General features: G+C 60.2%; 1 protein-coding gene across 1 annotated transcript in view; it reads left to right on the top strand.

The window, feature by feature from the left end:
* The window catches only part of LOC119104132 (tensin-2), a 40844-nt gene extending 31039 nt beyond the window's left edge, over positions 1 to 9805 (top strand). The window contains exons 4-9 of the mRNA XM_037227818.1: positions 5316 to 5473; positions 6699 to 6739; positions 7731 to 7894; positions 8357 to 8532; positions 9077 to 9245; positions 9548 to 9805. Of these exons, the coding sequence (XP_037083713.1) occupies positions 5316 to 5473; positions 6699 to 6739; positions 7731 to 7894; positions 8357 to 8532; positions 9077 to 9245; positions 9548 to 9757 (918 nt within the window). The 3' untranslated portion in view covers positions 9758 to 9805. The remainder of the gene's footprint in view (positions 1 to 5315; positions 5474 to 6698; positions 6740 to 7730; positions 7895 to 8356; positions 8533 to 9076; positions 9246 to 9547) is intronic.
* The last annotated feature ends 3505 nt before the right edge of the window (positions 9806 to 13310 follow it).

Below are 13310 nucleotides of genomic sequence, written 5' to 3'. Positions count from 1 at the left end.
CCGCCCGCGGCCGCGCGGCGCTTTCTTCTCCGGCCGCCACCCGCACACGACCGGCGGCGAAACTGGCGCCGCGCTGACGGATGCGGCGCATGGCTGACGACTGCGACGCCTCACCGGTGCCGCAATCGCCGAGCGCGGCACGCGTGCGGCGCCATAAGCGAGCAGCGCCATCTGTTTCCTGAGCTCTTTTGAAAGTGCGCACCGCGCCCAGCCACAATGCATATTTCATTTCGGCGTGGCGGCGCGCAGAGAAAGCGCCGCTCTTGCCGGGAAAGTGACGGAGAGTTTTGCGCGCCCTGCCACTGGCTGAACCTCTGAGAAGGTACCATGCGCAGGCGAGGTCTCTCAGCGCTCCTAGCTGTGGCGAGGTCCTCCTTAATATTCACGCCATCAACGTCTCATGAGCTTTTCGCTCCAGTGGGTTCAAGACACCATGAGTTTGTTTGTGCACCGTGCATGCTATCGTGATGCTAAATATATCATGCATGCTGTATGCGACATGTCAAACGTCTTGATGGCTGCGCCGCTAATGAATTCCGCGCAAATACCTCGATTAATAAGCCAGAGATAAAACGCTCAGGACAAACGAAGCCTGCCTCATCTCCCGCGTTCTCACACGTCAGACAGGGCCAGAGGCGATGCCGCCTTCAAGCCCCAGCTGTCGCTCGGCCTGCCCAGACGGTTGTGCAGCCGCTAGGGCCGTCTTTACGACGGGCCCAATGCGGCCGGCATCCAGCGAGCGCCGCCGGCGCCGCGCCACCGGGCCCGGGGTCGGCGCGGCCACGGATCGATTCCGCGGTCGCCAATTACGGCGCGTTAGGTGCCATCAGCGGCGCGGCGGCCGCGGGCGGCTGCATCGCTGCGGGATGACGCGGCGCCGGCCGCCGGTCCCACGGCGCCGGCGCGCCGCGACAGGCCCCGACCCCGCGACCGGCCCGCTGATCGCACCACCGCCGTGTAATTAGCTCGTAACCGGCCGCATTGACGGGTCGGCCCGCGGCCGCGGCCGCCGCGCCGCATCTCGCCGCGCTGCGCCGCGCCACGACGCCCCGCGCCTCGTCGCGCCACGCCGGGCAACGCCGCGCCGGAACGCCGTGTTGTGACGGCCCGGACAACAGCGGCGGCGCTGTGTGCGCGGCCGGCAAAAACGCGGCGACATCCGGCGCGGCGCGCCGTACACGGCCGTTGACTGGAGCCGGGCGGTGCGCCGTTTTTGTCGTCGTTCCCAGGCGCGCGACGGCGCAGCTCGCGGCGGCGCAGCGCGGCGGCCGACCGACCTGTTTGCGTTTCTCAGGGCGCCGCCGCCGGAGCGTCATTATATACAAATCAAGTGTCATTCACGGCGGCCTCGCTAATGTTGCGGAATGGATGGGCTTAGCGGCGCGACCGCGGGCCGCCGTGAAAGGCGCCGCGGGCGTCAGCCGCGCGCGGACTGGAGCGACCTCTCCTCTCTCTCGGCCGGCCGGGGTCGCGAGAACGGCGACACCGCTCGTCCCAACGGCCACCTGACGGGCGGGTAAAAACGATCGACGTGACCGGCATAGCGGCGCGGCGCGACCTTCGGCCGCCGTCACGTCCCGGGCGGTTCCGTCATGTCCGCCGACCGTCGTCCGGCGCGGACATGACGGTCGTCGGCTCGTCAGCGGCCGACCGCGCAGCCGGTCCGGCTCCGGCGCCGGGCCCGCTCAGGGGCCCGGGCCGAGGAATGTCCCGGCCACGTCCGATTCGTGCCCGCCTCGGCCCAATTATCGAGTCATCTCGCCGGCGTCGGCGCCCGACACCTGTTGTCCGCGGGGACGACGCGTTATCGGGGCAGAATTTAAGGGTGACGGGGAATCTCAGCCGGCCCTGTCGCTACGTGTCCACTGGATGGAGCCCGTTATTTCCTAGCTGCTCCAAAGGGCTATTATCGATTTCCTTCAGAGGCCGTTGTGTTGTCACGTTCGACAAAAATGCGAGACATATGTCGTGAAACTGGACGGGTCAGGTCACACGACCTGTTTGCCTTGTAATTAACCACGCCATCGCCTGGCCGCCATCCCGGGGCTGTCACCGCAAACTCGTCCCGACAGTCGACATTCCCGGCGCGTCCCCGCCCGTCACACGCCCCCGTTCCGGCACTCGGCGCTGGTCGCCGCGCCCAGATGAAACGACCGCGTGTCGAAACGGCTCATCTGCATTGCCGAGACACTGCAGCGGCGGAGCGCCCTGCGCAGCGGCGAATGCGGCGCAGCCGGCCAAGGTCGCCGTGTCACCTTCTGCCCCCCCCCCCTCCCCCCTCCCCCCCCCCCCCCCTCTCCCTCGGTCACCAGCTGAGCGATGACTGGCGCTCCGGAAACAACCGGGTGGCAGAAATTCGGTGCGGGCGGCTCCGCACTCGGCACATGCACCGTCACCGACCCGCCCACAGCCAGTGGAGAGGACGGCAATGGTGAACCTCCCCGAGGAGAGCAGGCATGACGCGCAGCCGCCGGAGCGATCATCTTTCAAGGGCCACCTGTTAAAACTGGGCCAATTTCATCGAAACTTGGTGTGACCGCTGCCACGCCAGGCGTGGGGCAAGGCGGATAGTCTGCTCGTCGGAGCTCGACAGGTGGCACCTGACGTCCACCCGCGCCGTGTGTGACTGGCCGTCTGCGCGTGGCTCACCTCTGGGCCGCTGGCCGTCGGAGGACGTCGCCCTCTGTCACAGCCGGCCGCTTGCGACGGCACAATGCGACAGGACGGCGCGCCGCCCAGCGCCGGGACACCCTGCGTCCCCATCTCGCCCCGTCGCCGCCGCCCCATTGTGAGCGGACCCCACCTGTCGACGCTGACCCGGCTCGGCCATGTCGGGCCGCCGACACCCGACACGCCAGCCCGACATGTCGGAATGCGTCCGGCCGGCGCGCGAGCTCCAGACGCCCGCCCGCCAGAGCGCTCGGTCGGGCGAGAGCGACGCTGGCGGCCGGTCGTCGGCGTGTCGCCGGCGCGCGCCGCCCGTTTGAAGTCCCGGCCGGGGACGGCCGAACTGTCAGCCGTCTCTAACCGGCGCACCCGGCTATTCTTCCGTCGCCGTTGGTGCTCCCATTAGTCAGTCAAACGTGCCGGTCAGCCCAGTCACCCGCTCCGGGTGTGCGCTCGTCGGTTTGTCCGGATACCTGCCCATCCATCCGTGCCTTTGGATGTCCGTCCGTCCGCTAGTGTGCGCGCCGGCCGACCTGACCGGGTCGCCGGCCGACGAGTGGCGGCCAGACCTGGTCCATTAGCCCCGTTCCGGCCGCCGACTGCTGACGGCGTCGGGCGCCGGTGGATGGTACGGTCCGGATTGTTCTCGGCGGCCGGCGTCGTCAGCTGCCACGCAGCGTAGCTGGCAGCGGTCTCCGGCCGGGCCGGCGGTCAGCCGGTCACACCCGCGGACCTCGCCCGGCACGGTACCGACACGAGACCGGCGGCTGGGCCGGCGGAGCCGCGGATGGTTCGGACGGCCAGCTCACAACCCGCGGCCGTCGCCCGGCGGCTGGGCCGGCAGAGCCGCGGACGGTTCGGGGGACAGCTCACACCCGCGGCCCTCGCCCGCGCGGTGCGGACAGACCGGCGGCTGGCTCGGCGGAGCCGTGGACGGTCCGGAGGGCGACTCCGGAAGGACGGCAGGTTCATGGATGACGTCACAGACGTCATTAATCATTAAAGGCGGCGGGAATGGCTTTTTCCGGTTGTCTCTGAGTCATAGAATGTGCAGAAGTGACTCGTTTAGATAATCCCATTAGAGCAGCGAGCTTACTTTAGATGACCCTGCATTGCAACCGCGGAGTTTACTTAAGGTGATCCTGCAGTGCAACAGTGGTCATCACCGCGGGAGAATCGTCCAAAAAAGATTGTTTGGCGAGGCCACTGGAATGAAGATTTCTCAATGGGAAAGTATCAAAGTGATCGCACTTGACCGGACGCCGGCGTGCTCGCTGCAGCACCAGCCACAACACACGCCCCGTACATCCTGGCGAGTGACTCACAAAGCTGCTACGCTGCCCGCGATGTGTTGTAGCCTGCTGCGTGGTTGCACTCGGCGCACTGTTTCGGACGGAGTTGCGGTTTCCGCCGCACAGCTGACATGGAAGGGTGACTCACCCGGCAGGACCGCCTGGAGGAAAGATAGGGCTCCAGTGGGCTTCGCCAAATATTTAGCCGTTGTCGGATTACCGTTTGATATGTAGTGATAGCATGATTTTTGTCCAGTTTTGATCAGTCCGCAAAGATTTTGCGTTGTTTGACAGCATACCAGGAATTGGAAAAGCTCGCGGCTTTCCCATAATTCTGTCGTTTTCCACGCAACTTTTAATGACACTAAAGCGCAGTACGTGGTGATATTTCTTACTTGGAGCTTCTGTTCTTATATATAAGCTGGTCACGCAGCGTCCGTGAAAGCGTAGGGCACATGGATACATCGTTGGGCCGAATGTCAAAGTTTGTATATCCGAACGAGGATCTTACTTGGCGTTCGAAACACGAAGGACTAAACACAGATAATATGCTCTCATCGGCTACAAAACCCATTTCCGGTTGTACGTTCGGAACATCCCTCTTTTGGGAAAACTGCCGCACCGAGCCGTGAGCACAGCGACCGTGCTACAGCGCCGGGTGTGTGACGACCACCTATCTGTGCGATTAGGGTCATGTCCATCGCAGCCGTATATAAATGCGCGAAGTAAAACGACGAAGACATTGCGTGGCGTTTAATCTCATGTGAAGTAGAAACGCATGATGCAAGCGTTCTACTTCCAAAGCCTGCCCGTCCGGGAGGTCAGGTCGGACTTCTCGTCACGAAACGGACGTGACTGAACGCCGTTCCGAGCCCACACACTGTCTACCAGATCCGGGACGTGTCGGGTCTGGTGGACGAGAAGTGACCTCTCTGGTGGCCACTTGTGGTCACAAAGGTGACCTTTCTCACGCCGCAGGACCCCTCTCCACCGAGCATGGTGCGATCAGGGTTCTAGGGCACTTCAGCCAGCGGAGTTACACTGCGTCTCGATGATTGCACTGCGGCCGCGGCCACCCTGAGTGCCTCACCACCCCGTGCTATCCCTGCTCGGGACAGCCAGCCGCATCACTGAACGCTGCACCCTGGCGCCACACTGCCCTGTGCCATCCCTGCACGGGACAGCCAGCCGCATCACCGACCGCTGCCACCCTGAGCGCCGCACCAACCCGTGGCATCCCCGCACGGGACAGCCAGCCGCATCACTGACCGCTGCCGCCCTGAGCGCCACACCAACCCGTGCCATCCCTGCACGCGACAGCCAGCCGCATCACTGACCTCGCTCGTCTCTCCGCAGGCAGAGGAGCTGAACACGATCGTGGGCAACGCGTTCCGAATGGCGTATGCGGCGCGCCTGCAGCGATCCTGCCTGGCAGGGCCGGGCAGCGCCGGCGACGACTCCGCCTGGGAGATGGAGAGCCGAACAACCACGACAAGACCAACAACCGCACCTGGGTGAGTGCCTACCGGCGGTGGGGCGGGCAGAAGAGGGGCACCTGGCGCGGAGTCGTAGTACCCGTAGAGGACTTGGCCACCGCGACTCGTCGTGGACATGTAGAGGAGTCGAGGGTTCGTGGAATGAGAAGATGGAATGCTGAAGCTTTGTGTGCGCTACGAGCCATTCTACACGACCTTGCCCGGATGTTAAGACGAGCCGTTAAGACGAGCCGTTTTTGGAAAACGGCCAACCAGTAAGAACCAATCGGATCCAGGCAAATGCCTCGGGACTCTTCTTCATCTTCTTAGCCACAAGATGTTGCAGTGCGAAATCGGACAGCGAAACAACTATGTGTGCAAGCATGCATCCCAGTTTTGTCTAGCCTGCAAGGAATGCAGACGGTCTTCTGCAGCACTGCGTGCATGCAACTGAACATGCCAAGCCGTGCAGGTGGCGGGGGCCTTCAGAGTGGATCTCGTAGGGCTTCATGCGGCGTCTGGAAACCGAGATGTGCAAGGATCTCGAACAAGGCCGAGACAAAACCGCAGGGCTTAAGCCCCGCCGAGGGCTCCTTCGCCGGTTCAAAGAAACGTGTTGGTGCAGCGCGTGATTCGCGCGCCGTCGCTACTACAGAACGGGCTGGCAGCGACTCGTATTCCAAGGCTGGCCCGCTCTAAAGCACTCGTCAGACATGTCCGGCCCATCATCGCAGCATGGCATGCCTCGACTAATATGTGCGCCATGTCTCCGCCGAAAACGACAGGAGCCACTACACCACCAAATGCGCAGCGCCGGCGCTTTCACACCGGCGCATCGCGGCACCTGCCGTCCTGTTCGCTCCAGTAGACCCGAACCGCGAGCCTCCAGCACATGGTGCATCCCGCGGTCGCAGTTCACTCCAGCCGACCCGAGCCGCGAGCCTCCAGCACACCAGTGCATTCACGGCCGCCGTTCACTCCAGCCGACCTGAGCCGCGAGCCCCCAGCTCGGCTCGAGCCTGGCTCTTCGTTCCGTGATCAGAGCTGCTGGCCAGACCACATAGGGCCTCAGGCGGTCTGGCTGCCGCGTTTGCGACACGGCGTTGCGACATTGGAGCCGAGCATTCCCAGACGGACGGCGCGCGGTCGGCCCGGCCGTCGGCGCTCAGCCAGGCGGAAGATCTCGCCGGCGCCACGGACGCCAGGCGGGCCGCGCGGCGCACCCGCGGACCGGCTGTCGGACGTGATATCCGCGGCTGGACAGGCGCTGCCGTCGCTGGCCCGGTCGCCCGCGGACCGAGGAGGGTGACAGCAACGGGACCACGCATTTCAACGGACAGGCTATCGCCAAGCTCGTGGAAGTGTACAGAATGCGTCGAGGCTGAGCTTGGGATTTTATGGTCAAGCCTGGTCATACAGCACACAAGACTGGCATAAAAATGAGGAGCATTTTGACCGGCACGTGCCCGTTTATGGCGTGCCATCTCTCGCCCGAGGTGGAGTCAACGGTCAGTTTGTTTAGCCGCGCCACTTGTTGGACGTGTCGGTCAGGTCAGGTGTGAGCAGGCCCACCAACCCTAACAGAGGCTGCCGCGATGAGCGAGCCGGCAGCCTCTGTGGTGTTAGACACCAGGCATGGCGCCGGCTGCTCAGTTCCGGCCTCCGATCACCCAGCCTCGGAAGAATGTTAAGCATTGCTAGGCCGCCCTTACCGCTGCCCGAGCCGAGCCACTCACATACGGTGGTCATGCGTTTACCCTCACACCAGATCGTGTTGTCTCCTTGTGCAACGGAAGCCCTTGGAATTTTCCTTAAGCACAGACGGTACGCCTTTTGAAGAGCGCCTGTCAGCACTGAATGTATATCCGCGGGCCCCACAGCTTATCAGTCATGAAATAGCACCACCCAAACACAAGAAGTGTCTGAAAAGCTTCTGTCAGAAACCGCCTCTGTTCAAGTTAAGAAACACGTAATTGTTGTCGTGGAAACAGGAAAGTGAGACGGGTTGTGAAGTGAGAGCGTTTCAAAGTCTGGTTCGAGCTATGGTTTACAGCACACTATTATTTTGATGATGGCACTCCGGAACGACTGAGGAAGCCGATGTTTGGCATTACTTCTATCCGCACTATACCCATGGCACAAAAAGTTGATCAGAATGGTTGGATAACACCTGGATTGGGGGAATATAACCATTTCAAGACCTGATGCTGCATGTTTGCCCACGATATTAGAGCAGCTTGACTAGACGCTCCTCCCAGAGTCGTTCATTCACTGACCTGGCCCGCCTCCTCCGCAGGGCCGCGCTCCAAGCATCGCGAGCCTAGCCGACGCGAGCTGTCGCGGGGCAAAAACGTCAACCTGGCGAGTCCGGCGGCGGCGGCGCCGGCGGCGCCCGGCGGGAGCGACCCGGCTGGGCCGAGCTACTGTTGCCCCCTGCTGGCGGGCTACGTCAACGAGGCCGTGTGTCCACCACCGACTCGGAGTCGCGCTCGAGCGAGGCGATTGCGGCCGCTCTCGGCCGCCGGCCGCTCCGTGTCGGCCAGCAGCCAGAGGTGAGCGGCGCCGCGCGCCAACGGATCGCGGGGGACCGCGTGGATGGCGCAGTGTCACCTTATCTCTTGGGTAGGCGTGCTGTTTTGCTCGCCGAGACATTTGACATTCCAGTTTTGCCGGATCTGTCGCCTTCGTGTTAAGTGAGCGATTATTTGTGGTTATGCATGCACTTTTCAACAGGATCGCTGGCATTAGGTGCCACCAGGGCTCGAAGGTACAGGTAACAGTTTTGAAGGGGCATTCTTTGGTGTGCGGAACCGGTTTTATTGCGCCGCTTCTGTGTGGATCATTGAGGTGCACGTGGTCGGTTACAAGCCGCAAAGAGAAAAGCAGCGACCGCGCCGCTCTAACCAGTCGGCCTGTCCTCAGCCTGCGAGAGGACGCGAAGAGTTGCCACTGGTCGAGCGCTCCAGCTCTGCCTCCACGTACACCACGCGAGGGCACGAGCGGGGCCTCGACGCCAGCTGCGCCGCTACTACCAGCAGGGCCCAGCCAGGAGCGGGTGGAGAGCGCAGCGCCGCCTGGTTCCAGGCAGGCATACCGAGGTCAGTCGCATGCCGACGGCATACTGCGTCCGCATTACCGGGCCGACATACCGGGCAGCATAACCGAACGAAATACTTTTTCAATCAGCTCGGGCATTTCTGGCGAGCTTCAGAGGAAAGGCACACAACAGGATTTCAGTTATCGGTTGATGGGCTTCACGCAGGCATCTGTGGTGGACTCGGGGGTTGTGGCATTTCTGTGGCTTCGGTGACCAGGGTCCGTGTTGTACTTCAGCAAGACAGGGTGTTTGGAATTTTAACGCCGCTGCAGCTCGGTGGTAGGATTATGGCATCGCCGCTCGTGATGCATTGTGGCATCGTTACACGGAAATACAGGATCCATACTCTGCTCGGAAACGGTCTTATGAGTGGAGTAGCCGCCGGCTGTGGGGCGAGATTATTGCTGCTGGGCCACCCACCACGCACCTGACGACGAGTTGTCACTACTGCTCTCCCGCCACGCGCCATAAGACATGCAGGCGGAGGCGGGCAATGTGGAGCGTTTTGGTGTCGGTTTGCTGACAATCTCCTCGTTTGTCCGCAGGGAGATCGCGCTCGAGGCTCTCCCAGGAGCCGGGGGTGCCTTCATGGTGCGCGAGTCGACTACCAAGCACGGCTGCTACGCGCTCTCGCTGAGGGTGCCCCGCGACTTCCAGGTGTCGGGCATCGCCCACTACCTGATCCTTAAAACCGCCAAAGGATACAAGATCAAGGTACGAGCGAGCTGTTGTTGAGCTGTGCTGTGCCAGTGCCGTGCTGTGCTATGTCAGTACCGTGCTGTGCTGTGCTGTGCTTCGCTGGTCACTCGTGCGGGTACGGACATCATCAAGTTCGATCGCCATCGTATTGCAATTCGGGTTCACGTATTCCTGTCATTGATTTCGCCTGCGTAGTCCTAGGGATCATCGATATATTTCGTGCCACGGTAAGCTGTTCAAGGCGCCTACACATTCTGCAAAGCGGGGCGTCACCAGATGCGTGACTGGCCGGTGTCTAACGGCATCTGGGTTTGCAGGGCTTCATGAAGGAGTTCACCTCGCTGACGGCCCTGATTACGCACCACTCGGTGATGCCCGAGCTGCTGCCGTGCACGCTGTCGCTCAGCCGCTACAACCCCAACTTCGTGCGCTCCGAGTCGGCGCAGGACCTGGTCGAGCTCGACACGGACTCCGAGTACAACGGACTTAGTGAACTGTCGCGCGCCACCGCTGACACCAGCGTGTGAGACGGCCGCGACGCGGCGCTAGTGTCGCGCCGCCGGGGACGGGCGGCGTCCCCGGAGCCGGCGGCGGCCGTCCGGACAGTGACTGACTGTGCCCCGCCGGCGGGCGGGCCGACCGGGCTGACCTGCGGTGACCTCAGGCCACCGGGGCCGATCAGACCGGACTCGCAGCCCGCTCCTGTGATACTAACGCTAGTTGTCCGATGCCGCACGCGTTGTAGGTAATCTGAGATACGTCTATTATTTATTGGTTGTGCGGCGGTTGTCTGCGCGGCTTCGACCTCGGCGCGGGAAACGACGATGGAGATTGAAGAGATCATCATCGACCGACCCGCGCTTATGATGTTTTGCTTGAACGTGAACTGATTGAATAAACCACTCGTAATACAGGTTGTGCGCAGAAGCGACAACGGGACATAGTGCACGATAAAACGTTATCCCCTGAGCCTAAACTGAGTGAATCGCTCAAGACACATCAATAATTCACGATTCAGTTCAAATTTAAAATATGCAATTCAATTTTTTTTCTATAATCCAAAGCTCCAAAACAATTCGAACCTTATATTTACTGCTCATATTTGTTTTGATTAAGGCACGTTGCCGACACATGATACATCATCTCTCCTTTTCTGGTTGATTTATGAGGAGCAGGCTAACAACACTGCTTATATATATATATCTATATATATATATATATATATTATATGCATATATATATATACGGCAAACGTTCCCCGCAAATGCACTCAACAACTCACGTGATTCCCCCTTGTTGTTGGTGTTCGGCCAAACGGTCCGTCAGATCCACGGCAACATGCTGTCACGGAGCTGTGTTGGCCGACTAGTTATCTCGAGCGGGGCTTTCAAACGCCGCCGAGGCTCGCTGGAGCGGGCACAAACCAAGCAGCTGCGGCAATGGTTCTTTACATTTAGATCCGACCCTGCCCACATGTACCCCGCTCGCAGCAACAAAACACGGGTCCTGTTCGCACCGAAATGACCGGATCTGTCGTGCTCGAAGGGGGGGGGGGGTACCCGAGCGGTCAGCCGCTCTAGAACCAGCAGGCACCATCCAGCAGTTCCAGACCTTGCCGGTGCCACTGCTTGCAAGTGTTCCCTTCCGTCCTGTTGAACTGGAGCTCGTGATACAATTCTCGCAGCGGCTTGTCCGCCTGCTGCGCGCCCTTTAACCCCCCGACGCTGAGCTCCGCCGCAGTGTGAGCCGTGACGTCGGCGGGGGTGGGACGCGTCACCGTTGGAGTCGCATGAACATGGCCCGGGATAGCGCATCGGCGGGACGGGCGTGAGCACCTCGTCGATAGTGGGTAGTGAATTGAGATTTCTTAAAATCGATCCATCTGACATAACGTCCCCTGGGATGCCTGGTATCTCGTAGCCACTGGAGACCGCAATGATCCGTAAACCACTGGAACGGTTTGCCGAGCAGATAGGCACGAAACTTTCGAAGAGCAAAAATAAACGCAAAAACCTTCTTGTCAGGTATATGTCAATTTTTCTCGCTGTCTAAAAACGTTTTCAAAGCAAACAGGCAGTCGCCTCCATCAGCGTCCCGTTTGCAAAAACATGCACCCAAAACCGATGCCTGATGCGTCTGTGCTAACTTCGAAAGCCCTTCTGTATGTTCGGTACAAGGTACAAAAATCGTGGCCTTGCATAGAGCATGTTCAAATCCCTCGAACTCCTGGTCTCCAAGTTCGTTCCACGAGAAACGGCCTTGTCAGAAACTGCGTGCAAGGGCGCGTTAGAAGCTTCAAGTCCGGTAGAAAAATTCTCTACGAAGTCGCTGTAGTAGTTACACATGCCAGCAAGTGCAGGAAGCTGCCTCGTTGATTCCATTCGAGGCCAGTTTCTGATTGCCTCCACCTTATCAGGGTCGGGGTCCACGCCAAAGGCCGATACAATGTGTCCCAAGAACTTCATCTGGCGATGACAGGGCACAAGCTTCGAGCTTTTCACCGTCAATTTTGCTTGCCCGAAGACGATGTAGGCCAGAGTGCAGTAGGGATAAATGTTCTAACACAGTTTGCCCACCCGTAATCATGCAGCATTTCCGACATCAGGCCTAGAGCAAACCAAGAGCGCCCTTGGTAGAGAGCAGCATAACCAGAATTCCCATCGTTTATCCTCCATGGTAAACGCGGGTTCTCCGGCCACTGGAACTACGGGACTTGCCAGTATGCAAAGTTAAAGTCCGAAGTCATAAAAATATGCGAGCCCGCTGAACGGTCCAAACACTCTTTAACCGTCAGGAGGTACGCAACTTCATCGACTGCGTTGCGATTGAGTTCTCTAAATCTACTGCCGAGGCAATACAAACCCATTCGATTTTTTACCCATCAAGATTGCCGGAGACCAGGGGGAGCTGGATGGCTGGATGATTCCACGAGCCTCCATCTCAGCGATCTGTCTCCTGACCTCGGGTCTCAAGTGATACAGAGTCCGTCGCGCTCGGACTGCCTCTGGAGAGCAATGTCCAGTGTTGATGGTGAGCTGGGCCAGATGCGTACATTCCAGCTTATCGTCGCTGTTTGCGAAAACGTCCCGATATCTGTCGAACAGTCTCCTAAGAACTAATCGATCCAGTTCAACTGCTTCGGTGCGCGCCGGGCCACCCGAACCGGGCTTTCCGTGTGGGCGCTTCCCGCCAGCCGCTGCTGCCACCCGGCCGCCATACACTTCCCCCAGAACCGAGTTGGCATAAAGCTTCACCGGCTTCAAGCCAGCATTCTTCACTTGGATCAGTATCCTGTTGCCGACGGCGGAACGTGCAAAACAAGGAAAGGAGAGAAAGCGACCTCATACCGCTCCGCCTTGGAAATCTCAGGGCCAGATGCCACGTCACGTGCATTCTCATCGAAATCTACTTCTTTGACATCTACCACCCGTTCCGAGAAGGAATCCAAAATGTAGTCAGATGCCAGTCGCACGGCTATCGGCTGTGCTGGCGTCCCACCCCGCCTGGCCTCCAACTGGACACAACAGCCACCAATATCCAATATCCAATATCCAACAGACACCAAACAGCCCACCTTGCGAAATCGATGCTGAAAGTCTTAAATTTTCCCAGCATATCGGTGCCAAGTATCGCTGGAGCGGGCATTTTTTCTATCACTAGTGTACGAACGTGACTGAGCGATGCTGGCCAATAAGAATGCCCGCCCAAAATCTGGCGCACAAATCGCAGTTTTATGCCGTTCGCTCCGATGGGATGCTGTCCTGAGGGCGCCCGTGGCAGAGTGGGTATCCCGGGCAAAGCTACTGAAACACGGGTCACCACAGCACCGGTGTGCACTAACCACGTGCAGTCTGGCTTATCAATGCGACCCCTCTCTCGCAGCGAGCGAACTGCCGGCTGGTCAACTGACTGAATGGCCGAGCTGGGGCCTTTGGGGCGTGCCGATTCAGCCTCGGTTACCACCCGTCCCTCGCCAGTAACCCGTTTTAGTTTAAACCCATCGGGCAGCCATACTGGGTACGGCCAAATTCGTGGCACCTCCAGCAGACTGTCGGCATCGGCCGGCCTCGGCCTCGCCCT

This window comes from Pollicipes pollicipes, unplaced genomic scaffold, assembly GCF_011947565.3.
Source record: "Pollicipes pollicipes isolate AB1234 unplaced genomic scaffold, Ppol_2.1 Scaffold_5909;HRSCAF=7009_pilon_pilon_pilon, whole genome shotgun sequence".
Classification (NCBI taxonomy): Eukaryota; Metazoa; Arthropoda; class Thecostraca; order Pollicipedomorpha; family Pollicipedidae; genus Pollicipes; species Pollicipes pollicipes.
Note: the sequence above shows the minus strand (reverse complement) of the source record. Positions and strands in the feature narration are given on the sequence as shown.